This window comes from Rhinopithecus roxellana, chromosome 10, assembly GCF_007565055.1.
Source record: "Rhinopithecus roxellana isolate Shanxi Qingling chromosome 10, ASM756505v1, whole genome shotgun sequence".
In the NCBI taxonomy this organism is placed as follows: domain Eukaryota; kingdom Metazoa; phylum Chordata; class Mammalia; order Primates; family Cercopithecidae; genus Rhinopithecus; species Rhinopithecus roxellana.
Genome location: NC_044558.1, coordinates 102,561,113 through 102,574,615, shown reverse-complemented (window position 1 = coordinate 102,574,615; position 13,503 = coordinate 102,561,113). Strand labels below are relative to the sequence as shown.

The window sequence follows — 13,503 nt, the reverse complement described above, 5'->3', positions numbered from 1 at the left end:
GCTGCATCTGCCACTAACAAGAATCAGCCTGTCCTCTGAAGCCAGGCTCTGAGGCCTCCTCGCTAGCTATGAAAGTCCTAGAAGGCATCTTCTTCCAATAGAAGGCTGTTTTGTCTACACTGAAAATATGCTGTTAGTGTAGCCACCTTCGCCAATGATCCCAGATGCATCTCCTGGAGAATTCGCTGCAGTCTCTCCACCCGCACACACCTGCTGCCTCATTTGCCTTTATGTTACCAGGACGGCTTCTTTCCCTCAACCCCATGAACCAACCTCTGTCAGCTTCAAGCTTTCCTTCTACAGCCTCCTCACCTCTCAGCCTTCATGGAACTGAACAGAGTGAGAACCTTGCTCTGGATGAGGCTCTGGCTTGAGGGGACGTTGTATCTGGTTTGATCTATTCAGACTAAACTTTCTCCATATCAGCAACAGGCTGTTTCACTTCTTTATCATTCATGTGTTCACTGGAGAAGCACTTGTAATTTCCTTCAAGAACCTTTCTTTTGCAGTTGAGTTGGCTAACTGGTGTGAGTGGCCTAGCTTTCAGCCTATCTCGACTTTTGACACGCCTTCCTCACTAAGTTTAGCCATTTCTAGCTTTTTATGTAAAGTGAGAGACGTGGGACTCTTCCTTTCACTTGAACACTTAGAGGCCATTGTAGGGTTATTAACTTACCTAATTTCAATAGTGTTGTGTCACTGTGATTGGGGAGGTCCAAGGAGAAAGGGAGAGATGGCGGAATGGCCAGTGAGTGGGGCAGTCAGGACACGGACAACACTGATTAAGTTCACTGTCTTCTATGCACACGGTTCACAGCGCCCCAAAACAATCGCCATAGAAGCATCAAAGGCTGCCATGGCTGATACAGTAATAGTGGAAAAGTCTAGCACAGACACAGTGGGCACATGCTGTTGGAAAGACGAGACGTGCTCAACACAAGATTCCCACAAACCTTCCATTTGTAAAATACACGTAACTGCTTTGAAGCACACCAAGACAGGATACGCCTGCAATCAGATATCCCATGCAGAAATATGGACTTGGATCTACCGCATGCACACTGTATAAAAATTAACTCAAATGGATCAGACAAATGTAAAAACCTAAAACTTCACCAAAGAGGACAGACACAGGGACAGCAAGGAGGCCCATTAAAAAATGCCCCACAGCCGGGCACAGTGGCTCACGCCTGTAATCCCAGTACTTTGGGAGGCTGAAGCAGGTGGATCACTTGAGGTCAGGAGTTTGAGACCAGCTTGGCCAACATGGTGAAACCCCATCTCTACTAAAAATACAAAAAATTGGCGGGCTGTAGTGGCAGGCGCCTATAGTCCCAGCTAACCTGGAGGCGGAGGTTGCAGTGAGCTGAGATCACGCCATTGCACCCCAGCCTGGGCAATGAGAGTGAATCTGCGTCTCAAAAAAAAAGCCCCACATTATTAGATGCCAGGGAAATGCAAATCAGAAACACAATGTGATACCACTACACACCTACTGGAATCACTGCAATTTAAAAATGCAATAATACCAAGTCCTGGTGAGGATGTGGACTGCAACTCTTGCCACACACTGCTGATGAGACCCTGACACAGTCAGAAGAGTTTGGCAGTTTCTTATCAACTTAAACAAACACTTAAAAAATGACCCAGCCCATCCTGGCTAACACGGTGAAACCCCGTCTCTACTAAAAAATACAAAAAACTAGCCGGGAGAGGTGGTGGGCGCCTGTAGTCCCAGCTACTTGGGAGGCTGAGGCAGGAGAATGGTGTGAACCCGGGAGGCGGAGCTTGCAGTGAGCTGAGATCCGGCCACCGCACTCCAGCCCGGGCAACAGAGCGAGACTCCGTCTCAAAAAGAAAAAAAAAAAAAAAAAAAAAAAAAAAAAAAAAAAAAAAGACCCAGCAATGCCCCTCCTGGGTTTTTAACCTCAGAGAACTGAAACTTACGTTCACACAAAAACCTCCACCTACAGAATGTTTACAGCAGCTTTGTTACTCATCACCCCAAAGTGGAAGCAACGCAAATGTCCGTCCACCAGTGAATGAAAAGCAAGCTGTGGTTCCCCACACAACGGACACGACTCGCAGCAGAAAGGAAGGGGTTCTGATACACACGAGAGTGTGGATGAACCAACTGCAAGTGTGCTTTGCTAAGAAGCCAGATCCAAAATGCTGCACAGTATGCCTCTACTTATGTGACGCTCTGGAAGAGAAAACAAACACAGGGATGGAGGACACACTAGTGGCTAGAGGGGTGTCAGGCGAGGAGGGCAGCGTGGGAAATGTTGTCGGGTGGTGACTATCCTGTATCCTGCTGATGGTGGCGCAATTCCATTCATCTAGGAAAAATCACACAACTGCACGCCACAGAGTACATTTTACTGTATGTAAATTATACCTCAATAAAAATGAATTTAAAGCATGTAAAAGTCAACAAAGGAATTAAAATGGTCAGCTAAAAACACTTCTTCACCACAACTAGACCTTGAGGCCGTCACGTGATCTCCAGCGTAACCTTAGCCGTGTGTGAGATGCAGTTTGCTGGGAAGGCTGAGTGAGGAAATGGGCAGTGAAGCGCTCTGCTCTTTAAGGGCTGACACCCGTGGTCGTTATCTGGTAACATTATCCCTCTTGGACTCAGCCTGCCTTTCCCAGAAAGGCCTCAGCATCTGAGCAAGCTCTCATCTCATAAGCTCTGGGTCCTGATCCAGCCTACTGGTCTCCGGTGACCCATCCTCCCAGTCGGTGGTATTGGGTGCTCGGCTGTGCCTTCACCAACACACCAAGCTCATCCCCCAGGTCCTTTGCATCCTCCCTCCTCCTGCACCTGGTCCCAGCGTCCCTTACAGGCACCGTCCCCACAGCACCTGCGCCTCTGAATGGCCCTCTCCCTTCTCGGGTCAGCTGGCAGCAGGCAGGCCCCATGTGGCAAGGCCTTTCCTGTCCTGCTCACACCTGAGCGCAGAAGCCTCAACTGTGGCTGCATGTGACAGGGACATGATAAATGTTGGTGGAATGAACAAGTAACTTACACCTGCTCCTCACCTTGCACACACTGGCACCCTGACCCTACACGGGTAGGTACCTCCCCCTTGCACACGTGGAAGCCTCATCCTGCATTCATTAACATCCTTCCCATGCACAGGTATGTCGGTGTCCTTACCTTGCACACATACTCTAGCACGTTCACGGTGCACGCGTTACAGCCTCACCTTGCACACATTAACATTCTTGCCTTAGGCATGTATGTCGGTGTCTTACCTTGCACACATACTCTAGCACGTTCACGGTGCACGCGTTACAGCCTCACCTTGCACACATTAACATTCTTGCCTTAGGCATGTATGTCGGTGTCCTCTCCTCACAAGCACACTGGCACCCTCACCTTGCACACGTATTTGATGAACTCCAGAGCAGGGTTATTGAGCAGCAAGTGGGAACCAGGGAGGACAGGAAACATCTCTGAGAGCTCAGTGGAGTTTCGAGAGCCTGTGACTTTCTTCTGAATCTTCTGAGTGATGGTGAAGAAGTTCTGAGTGAGTTCATTTGCGACATAATCCTGAGAGAAGGTGATCATTCCTGGAAGTATGACGATGCTGAAGGAGGGATCTGGGACCCATCTGGCACCGGGGACCACCCATGGCACACAGAGGGGTTAGGTAACTGGCACAAGGCAGTGGCCTCGAGAGACAAAAGACTGCTCACCAGGAAGGGCTCCAGCCGCCCCCTCGGCCTCCTGGGAGAGCTGGCTGGCCCCCCTCCTCCTCACGGGGGTGCTCCCTGGAGCACTGCGCCTCAGCCCGTCTTTCATGCAGTGGTACACGGCCACAATGTACGCTGTGGAGAGGCACATACACCACCAGCCCTGAGTCAGGCTGTTGCGAACACCCTAGAATCTGAGGGGACCCATGGCTGGTCAGATCGCCTCACAGATAAGGCTAAAATGTCATTGCTAATAATTTTATTTGCGGCCTTTAGATGAGCTAAAAGTCAATTAGATAAGTGAGAAGTGGAAATGAGAAGGAACACTAGCTGACACTCGAGTTCATTATCAGAGAGAAAACTGTATAAATGAGGCCATGCACACTAACCCTCTCAGCGGGTAGTATGTGAAAAACAGGGCCCCTGGTGTCAGCAAGCTTCTCCAAAAACTACTCCGGGCCTGTCACCCAGCACTTACCTTTTTTTTTTTTGAGACAGAGTTTCACTCTTGTTGCCCAGACTGGAGTGCGATGGCACAATCTCGGCTCACTGCAACCTCCGCCTCCTGGGTTCAAGCGATTCTACTGCCTCAGCTTCCTAAATAGCTGGGATTACAGGTGTGTACCACCACACCCGGGTACTTTTTGTGTTTTTAGTAGAGATGGGGTTTTACCATGTTAGCCAGGCTGGTCTCAAACTCTTGCCCTCACGTGATCCACCCGCCTCAGCCTCCCAGTGTTGGGATTACAGGCGTGAGCCACTGCGCGTGGCCGACCCAGCACTTTTCAAGAGACTTAGAAAGTTGCAAGAGAGAACTGAGAAAGTTAAAGACTCAAGGACAAGTAGACAAAAATATAAAATGATCATCAATGAAGGCCTCTGTGACTGCATCCGCCTGCGTGCTCAGCACACCCTGCTGTTTTAACTGAGAGGGTCTTTAACTTCGGGCTCTGAACTACAAACAGTGCTTCCTCGACACACTTCGTCTGCACGCTAACCTGCATAGCTTGATTTGCAAACTCTAAGCCTACAGACCCAAACCAAGGCACAAGAACTTCCCCACCAGAGAGGCAGGCCTCACAGACCAGCCAGGGGGCAGCTGACCTGACCCAGGGGTTTATCTTCAGCTACCAAACATGCACCCACACCAATGTTCCCTGGGAATGTACGTGACTGAGTTACTGAGTCAGATGGCAGGAGCAGAGCTAGGAAACCCCTCAATGACACGGCCAGATGCAGCCGCTCCCCATGGAGTTTCCTGAGAGAGCGAGGGCTGGAGGGAAGACAGTCACCCCTCTCCGGGTCCTCCAGTGGAACATGCCTGGAGCCGGGAGAGGAGGCTCCTTGGCTCACAAAGTCCCAACTGCTGGGCACGCTCCGCCCGATCCGATTTTTCCACTGTCTCCCTTCTTGCGATCCCATGGCACAGGAGCCACATCTACTAACCCTGAGTCCCTCTGGTGGAGGCTGTGCAGACCTGGGCTCTGGGCTCACCTGAAACAATCATGAGGAAGTAGCTCTGGCAGGAGGCTGCCTGTGGCAAAAACTGCAAAATGTTCCAGTTGTTTTCCAGTGAATCTTCCACGCTGGATTCCTCTGCATCTTCCTCCTCCTCCCCATTTCTTTCCTCCTCATTGTCCTCATTTTCCTGCTCATCCTCTGCTCCCTGCGCTTTCTGTGAGTCTTGCTGTAACACAGAGACAAGGCGGCTGTGTTTGTACCATCGCGGCCTCGTAGAGGGGTAGGATGCCACCGTGAAGGCTCCTCCAACCTGTGTCCATCTGCCCCATTTGACTAGAGGCCTTCCCCATAGTCACTGTGTCTCCGGGAGCCTGTGTGAATCCCACAGGGTGGCTCCCAGTACAGAGCGCTTTGTGGGAAGTGCCTGGTGCACAGAAGTGCTCATGACCTGGGACTGCGAGCTTCACTCTGCTCTTTCAGGGTTCACTTTAATTATTGAACTTTCACCCGTCAAGGACGAAAGAACCAGTCAGAGATTCCCAGTGACTGTTCTCTCCTGAGTCCATGACTCTCCTGGGACAGCACGACCCCATCACAGACCCAGCCTCACGTGCAGCCTGCGTTCATGCCACGGCACCATCCATGTCTGTGTAGACACTGCCACCCACTGCCACCTGCCCTGACCATATGCTGATCCCCTCCTCAGAGCTGTCTATACCACCTGCGTTTCTACCCTCCCATCTTCTTCTGAATCCCTTTAATCAGGGTTTGTCCCCCAACCCCAACCGGAATTGCTCTCATCCAGGTATCCTGGGCAGCCTTGGCTTCATCCTGCCAGCTCTCAGAACTGTCTGCCTCCTTACAGAAGGGCTTTCCCTCTGACATCTGAGCCCCGTCCCCCGTACCCATAGCTTCCTCTCAGTCCTCTGTAAGGATCCCCGTGGAGGACACAGGCCTCCTCTCAACACACCCAGCCACTCTCTGGCCACTCCTGCACCAGCTAACCACCCACGTCTCAACCTTGCAAACACCATGAGTCCCAACCAGACGTGACCCCTTCCCCACACTGCTCCTGACAGCCACCTCCACTCACCCATAGCCTGGCACACACCTGGGCATTTGCCCACATCCGATCTGCTGGTCCCTTGGCTCTACTTCAAAGCCCACCCAGGCCATTCTCACCAACCTTGCTGCCCAGCATCTCCCTGGCACGGGCACTAACTGGCTTTACCTGCCTGTGCCCTCCGATGGTGGGTTATCCACATGGGACCAAGAAAGCTCCAACATCGCCCACACAGAACCTCCCATCCCCATGAAAGCCAAGGCCCCGCCCTGCCATGCCCAAGTTGCCTGGCCTGGCCCGCTCTCTGCCTGCATCTGCAGTCACTGCTCCAGTGACCTGTGCTTTGCCTCCCTGGTGTCCTCACTGGAGGCGCCTGATGCACACGCGACTCCAGCGCGCTTCATCAGCTCTGGGATTCCTTGTCGCCACCTCACGGGCCTCCACCTCCCTGTGGCCCATGGCAAGCCCTGCCCTCACCAGGGCCGACGCCACACTCCACACTGATGTGCTTGTCTGCACATGGGGCCTCCCCTTGTTCATGAGGGCAGGATGCGGTTGCAGTGTCTGCTGCCACACAGCCAGGCCTGCCGGGGCCCTGAGCACTCAGCACTTGCTGCAGGAAGGAACGCGGCCCCAAAGCTGGCTCGTGCCACACTGCAGCTCTCTTACCAGTCCACAGTGAACACGAGATGAAACTTTTCCTTTGATTCCGCCATAGTTAGATGGATCCATCCAGAGAAGAAATTCCCAGCATCGAGAAAAAGAAATTGTCAAAGAATGGAAGATCTCCTTAGCATGGATGCTGTAGAGGAAGCATTGAAGACACTGCTTAAATGAAATCCACCTTGTTCTCAACTTTCCTTTTCTTCCTCTTGTATCTATCTGTACCCTCCACTTACTTAACATTGAATCTGAAAGTTCATTCAGATCACATCATACCTCAGGCTTCCTAGGGAAACGCGGTAAAAGTAAAACTAAGGAGGTCCACCAGGCCCCTGGGAGCTGGCACCACAGAGAGCTGGGTGCCTCCTCGTGCTGGGGACAGCCCACAAGGCGTTCTGCCTCTGCTCCCGGCCTCAGGTGACCTGCAGCTTCAGGTAACCAACCACAGTGCTTCCCACTGCCAAGTTCTTCTAAGCTATCGTCATCCTTGTCACTCCTCAGTTAAGACTCACTAGGGCTGACCCACTCCTCTGCAAGTTAGATCCATTTAAAGAAAAAGAACCGGCCAGGCACAGTGGCTCATGCCTGTAATCCTAGCACTTTGGGAGGCTGAAGCAGGAGGATCGCCTGATCTCAGGAGTTCAAGACCATCCAGGCAACATGGCAAAACCCTGTCTCTATAAAAAAAATGCAAAAATTGGCTGGGCATGCTGGCATGCACCTCTAGTCCCATCTACTCAGTGGGCTGAGGTAGGCAGACAGCTTGAGCCCAGAAGTTGAGGCTGCAGTGAGCCATGATTGCACCACTGCACTCCAGCCTGGGTGACAGAGCAAGACCCCATGTTTTTTTTTTTTTTTTTTTTTTTTTGAGACGGAGTCTTGCTCTGTCGCCTAGGCTGGAATGCAGTGGCCAGATCTCAGCTCACTGCAAGCTCCGCCTCCTGGGTTCACGCCATTCTCCTGCCTCAGCCTCCCGAGTAGCTGGGACTACAGGCGCCCGCCACCTCGCCTGGCTAGTTTTTTGTATTTTTTAGTAGAGACGGGGTTTCACCGTGTTAGCCAGGATGGTCTTGATCTCCTGACCTCGTGATCCGCCCGTCTCGGCCTCCCAAAGTGCTGGGATTATAGGCTTGAGCCACCGCGCCCGGCCCAAGACCCCATCTCTTAAAAGAAAAAACAAAAACCAAAAAAAAGGAAGAATAAACAAAGATAGAGAGGAAGGAAGGAGGAACACCCTAAATCACAGTTTTAAAAAAAGCAGCTGAGTAGCCCACACTGCACCTCCTGCAGGAGAACTTTATGTTCTCCCTAACTCTGCTCTCCACACTAAGGGAGAATGGCAGCCTGTTCCCTGACATGAGCAACCCTGGCCTCCTCAGGTACAGGGCACCCCTGGAGCTGCCCATGGCCAGTGTGGGGAGAGGCACATCCTTCCCATCATCTCAGCCACGCTCTGAAATACAATTCTAGCCCAAGTCAGCTCTCTCAGGCACAGAGCGTGACCACTGACCATCAAGGCTCATCTTGGATAGACATAAGGGGCCACAGTGGGTCTGCAGGAGGACAACGGTGGTTTTGGGTTTGAGATTAATCCGTTGCATATGGTTTGATTAGGAATGAAAGTCTTATAAGCTCTACCTTCCTACTTCTCAGTGACCTATTATCAATTTAGTGTCAGTCTTTTCTGCAGCACCCCCAGATGCTGCCCCTGTAACCATGCAAAGACCAGACCCATGCAGACACTCTAGGCCTCCACGAGCAACTCATCTCTGCGCTCAGAAATGGCTGCATTCATCCCCAGGGTGAGTGCACCTGGGAGGGAGCTTCCTACTATCAATTGAACAAAAGGAGCTGGTGGAGATTTTCTGTTGCTTTGTCTTCCATTTAGATTTAAATAGTGCTGAGTGTGTGAGAAGCACAGCAAGGCCCACGAGGGAACCTCAGGAACATGGCCCAGAAGGCAGGAAGTCAAAACCACAACACCAGGCTCTGACAGCTGAGAGCTGTGCACAGCTGAGCACCTGGGAACCACACCACTCCCACTCGCCAACACGGACGTCTATGAAAGATTTGCCCGTCAACACTTATGGGGTGCACATATTCAGGGCACCTTGAATCTGTGTCTCCCATGGGGAAAAAAAACAAACAAAAAACACTCAACTCAAGCTGCACAGCTGCGTGGCCTCTGATCGGCTACAGCACGTGGGTGGCAGGAACCCCCTTTTCACGCTGCTCTGGGTTTAGCATGGTGAGTCCTGTGCTCCTAAGGACCTCCCAGTCCACCCAGGAGGACAGCTGGCACCTCAGGGGGTCATTTGAGCACCCCTCTCAAAGCCACAGTGCTGCGTCACCAGACCAGCCAGCCGCACCTGCTGGTGATGTACTCCACATAAGCGATGGCATCTTCCACATGGCGCTTCTTTGTACAGAGGATGATGCGGTTGAAGTTGGCGTAGACGACTGACGACCCCAGGCGCTTGAACTCAGCGATGAGCCTGTGGAGCAAGTTTAGAGTCCGTGGTGGAGACGCCACAGCCGTGGAGAGCCAGAGGGCACCCGGAAAATCCATAAGGGAAAAGAGCTGAGGGTCCTGAAGCAGAAAAACCTCCGATACACTAGAACCCAAAAGCCAATGAAGAACAAAGATTTCTGCACAGCAAAATCCACCACAAACAAAGGCAAAAGATAAGCAAAAACAGGAAAAAATTAGCAAATTCTTATCACAGAAAAATGGCAACTTTTTGTATGGAGACAACTCATTCGATGCTCAGTAAGAGAAAAACCAACAAAGGTACAGAAAACTAGACAAAGGGCTAGAAAATTCGACTTAATTCATCATAAAAATCCTAAGTTAAGACTGCACCGAGAAGCACTTTTATCCTAGCAGCTGGGTAATAGTCCCCGGCCACGTTGGTGAGGCACGGCCAGGGAAGAAGTGTCCACAAGGGGCCTCTGTGGGGCCGCTCTCGTGAAGTCCATCAAATCAGCATTCATCCCCTGAGCTATAACACCTGTGAGGCCTGCAACAGGGCTATGCCCCAGAAGTTACCCCAGGATCTATCTGCGTGAGCTCATGCATGAAGCCTCTCACTGATTTGCTATTTGTAATGACGGCACAAGGCTGGAAAGAGGCTAAATGATCTCCAAGGCATATTTTCACTAAAATGAGCAAGGCACACAGCAATACACTGTGCAGCAGGACTTGTGCAGGAAAGGGGCAGGAGTAGGGGTGCCACCTAGCGTTCTCTGCAGGATGTGCAGGTGATGCTGCAGCAGCAGCTGCGTGTTTCTCTGGGATCCTTTGAAGATGGTTATGCTCCACAAACCCAGAAATAGACTACTTATCCCAGAGGCACTGGCTGGCCACGTCTCTGGTTCTGGAGAGTAAGGGAGCAGCCCAGCTGAGGATGAGGAGGATGGCCCAGGGAGGAGGAGCACTCACTGCAGGAAGAGCTTCTTCATCATGTTGTGGAGCATGCGGTGCAGGGCGGGGTCGTGAAGCAGAGAGGATGGTGACCGAAGCCAGCGGTAGAAGTGCATCACCTGGTTGTCTGCGTAGATATTGTGGTACTGGGTGATCTCCTTCACCCAGCCCACGACCATGCTCTTCAGGATCCTGAAAGAGAAGTGCAGGACACCCTCGTACCCTCAGCCTCCCATGCAGCCGCCACGCGGGATGCTCCAGCTGAAACGGGCACAGGTTTTCCCTACATGGCTGGGTCCAAATCCGTCCTGTCACCTCCCCTTCTCACTGTCCCCACCTTAAGTCACTGTCCAAATTTCATCCTTTCACCTTCATGCTTCATCTATTTCTTTCCAGTTCATTCCTGAAACTAGCTCAGGCTTTGCCACATCGCTCAACACAACCCAAACTCTGTATGTTCTGAAGCAGGATGGGAGGGCAGTACAGTATGGGGCAGCAAGTGTGTGACGGGCTGGGGTCCCCTAACAGGAAGGACACAGCAAAGCCACTGCCTACACATCAGAACACACTAGGCCAGATGCAGTGGCTCATGCCTGTAATCCCAGCACTTTGCGAGGTCGAGGTGGGTGGATCATCTGAGGTCAAGAGTTCGAGACCAGCCTGGCCAACATGGTGAAACCCTCGTCTCTATTAAAAATACAAAAATTAGCTGGGCTGGTGCACCTGTAATCCCAGCTACTTAGGAGGCTGAGGCAGGAGAATCGCTTAAACCCAGGAGATGGAGGTTGCAGTGACCCGAGATGGCGCCACTGCACTCCAGCCTGGGTGACGGAGCAAGACTCTTGACTCAAAAAACGAAAACAGAACAAAACACCACCATACCCACATGGCCCTGGTCAGTCAGAGACAAGAACTGAGAGGACTCTTTCCCGCCTAGCAGGCTGGGCCCTGCCTTCCTGCCACTTCCTTTAAATGGACCATTCAGGCACTTGCCCGTGAACTAACACATGCCTACACCCCATTCTCACATGGCCAGCTGCCCTGGGCACTCTCCCTGTGCCTGCCTTGCATGGCCCTGGGAGGGAGGATGGCTTCCCTCCTCACGGCACCCTCCCTGCCCAGGAGATGTAAGGAACACATCTTTGCACTTATTCCCTATTGCGGTGGTGACTGATTTTGTGCCTTCCCTCTGAAGAGGCAGGGGCTACCCTGGGCTGGGTCTTCCCTACCACTCTGGGGGGACACAAGGCTGGGTCCCTGCACCGAAGCAATGGTCAGGCAGGTGGGACCTAGACACAGGTCACAGAAAAGCCACAAGGGCGTGTGCCAGTGTAAACAAGTTTCCTGTGGTGGGGCGCCCTGGTCACAGGCCAGATAGCTAGGCATTGGGCAGTGCGCTGTACATGCCCCGTCTGGCCCCCTTCACTTCCCGTAGGGCAGAGATGCCAGCTGCTCTGGTACTGGAACCCCAATTCAGCTACAGGGTTCCAAAACTGCACGTCACCCTACTGAAGAAGTGGGAACTTCAATGGGGTCAAGAACAGAATGTTACAAGAGAACCTACAGAGGTCCAAGTCCCATTCCTAAAACTCCTTTTCATCACCAGCTCTTCAACAATCCAGCAAACCCCACGTTCCCCAGAGCGGCGGTTTGGGGATCTGCCGTTGGACTCCATCTACCTCTCAGGCCTGGCCTACCGTCTCTCTGCCAAGACCCTGCTCTGGGCTCCCAATGCCTCCCTGCCTCTTTCCACCAGTCCTCTCCCGGCCTCATTTCCCAGTTCTGACATGCTCTCTCCCCTTTTGTGTGGAGTCATTAAAACGACGCCTGAGTACAGGCTCTAGAACTAAAAAGACTTGTTTCTGAGTGCCAACCCTTCCATTTGTTTGTGGTATGACCACAAAGCCAGCCCCTCTGACCTCAGTTTCCTCATCTGAAACATGGACAATAACCGCTCCCCGTCCCTGGGCTGCTGTGGGGACAGAGGCAGAATGTGGAGTGCTCGGCCCACCTCCTGGTACACAGCAAGCGTTCCCCAGTATGAACCACCACTGGTGGGTACTGTGAGTAGCTGCTCTCAACCACGCTCTCCACAGCAGACCGACAGCTCCTGACCCTCAACCATACCCTCTGCGGCAGACTGACGGCTCTAGACCCTCAACCATGACCTCCGTGGCAGACCGACGGCTCCTGACACCTAAGTGCCGATGCCTTGCACATCATACTCAGTAGAGCCAGCTGGAGATCCCTATGATGTACCTTTGGTCACATCGAAAAGTGGCCCTGGTTAGAAAGGTTCTTTGTGTGAAGTACCTCTGGCCACAGGGAGGTCAGAGGCAACACATGCAACAGTCGCCAGGGACCAGGCTGGACCCACATGGTGGTAAAGACAACAGACTAAAGATGGGAAACTCGCCGCAGTGGTCTCTGGCTCTGCCATTAAGACTAAGTGCCCGGCCGGGCGCGGTGGCTCAAGCCTGTAATCCCAGCACTTTGGGAGGCCGAGACGGGCGGATCATGAGGTCAGGAGATCGAGACCATCCTGGCTAATACGGTGAAACCCCGTCTCTATTAAAAAATACAAAAAACTAGCCGGGCGATGAGGCGGGCGCCTGTAGTCCCAGCTACTCGGGAGGCTGAGACAGGAGAATGGCGTAAACCCAGGAGGCGGAGCTTGCAGTGAGCTGAGAGCCTGCCACTGCACTCCAGCCCGGGCGGCAGAGCAAGACTCCGTCTCAAAAAAAAAAAAAAAAGACTAAGTGCGCAAGGGACACCGTCTTAGACCTTAGCTTTCCAAATTAAGGGCGAAGGATGAGACCCTTCTATTAGTAGCACTCCCCCCGGAGAGGGTGGCACCTGAAGGCGTGAGAGCACAGGGCTGTCTCATCGTAGCTGGCTGGGGCACTGGCAGCCTGACCGCCCGTGATCATGTCCTCCAGGGAGGGCTGCTGGATCACGTCGAAGCTGATCCCCATGCTGTCAGCCCCCTCCATGTCGTTGACGTGGTGAGACTGGAGGATGGTGTTGACGGCCAGGTTCTGAAGGTCCAGCTCCACACACACTGTACAGGAAGACGCCATGCTCAGCCAGCATCCTGCCAGCTCCCGCACCACCAGCCCCCTGGGCCTGACTCCAGCCACCACCACCTCCAGAACCAGCATCAGACCTACCCACACCCATCCTCACACCT

General features: G+C 52.7%; 1 protein-coding gene across 3 annotated transcripts in view; it reads right to left on the bottom strand.

Annotated features, from left to right (window-relative positions):
* The window catches only part of POLE (DNA polymerase epsilon, catalytic subunit), a 66,857-nt gene that overhangs the window by 5,492 nt on the left and 47,862 nt on the right, over positions 1 to 13,503 (bottom strand). The window contains exons 39-45 of one of the 3 annotated variants that reach the window (XM_030939808.1): positions 13,170 to 13,374; positions 10,332 to 10,505; positions 9,259 to 9,384; positions 6,896 to 7,028; positions 5,197 to 5,389; positions 3,706 to 3,837; positions 3,386 to 3,579 (exon numbers count right to left, since the gene is read on the bottom strand). In XM_030939808.1, the coding sequence (XP_030795668.1) occupies positions 3,386 to 3,579; positions 3,706 to 3,837; positions 5,197 to 5,389; positions 6,896 to 7,028; positions 9,259 to 9,384; positions 10,332 to 10,505; positions 13,170 to 13,374 (1,157 nt within the window). The remainder of the gene's footprint in view (positions 1 to 3,385; positions 3,580 to 3,705; positions 3,838 to 5,196; positions 5,390 to 6,895; positions 7,029 to 9,258; positions 9,385 to 10,331; positions 10,506 to 13,169; positions 13,375 to 13,503) is intronic. The other 2 variants (XR_004059748.1, XM_030939809.1) reach the window with 2 other exon arrangements.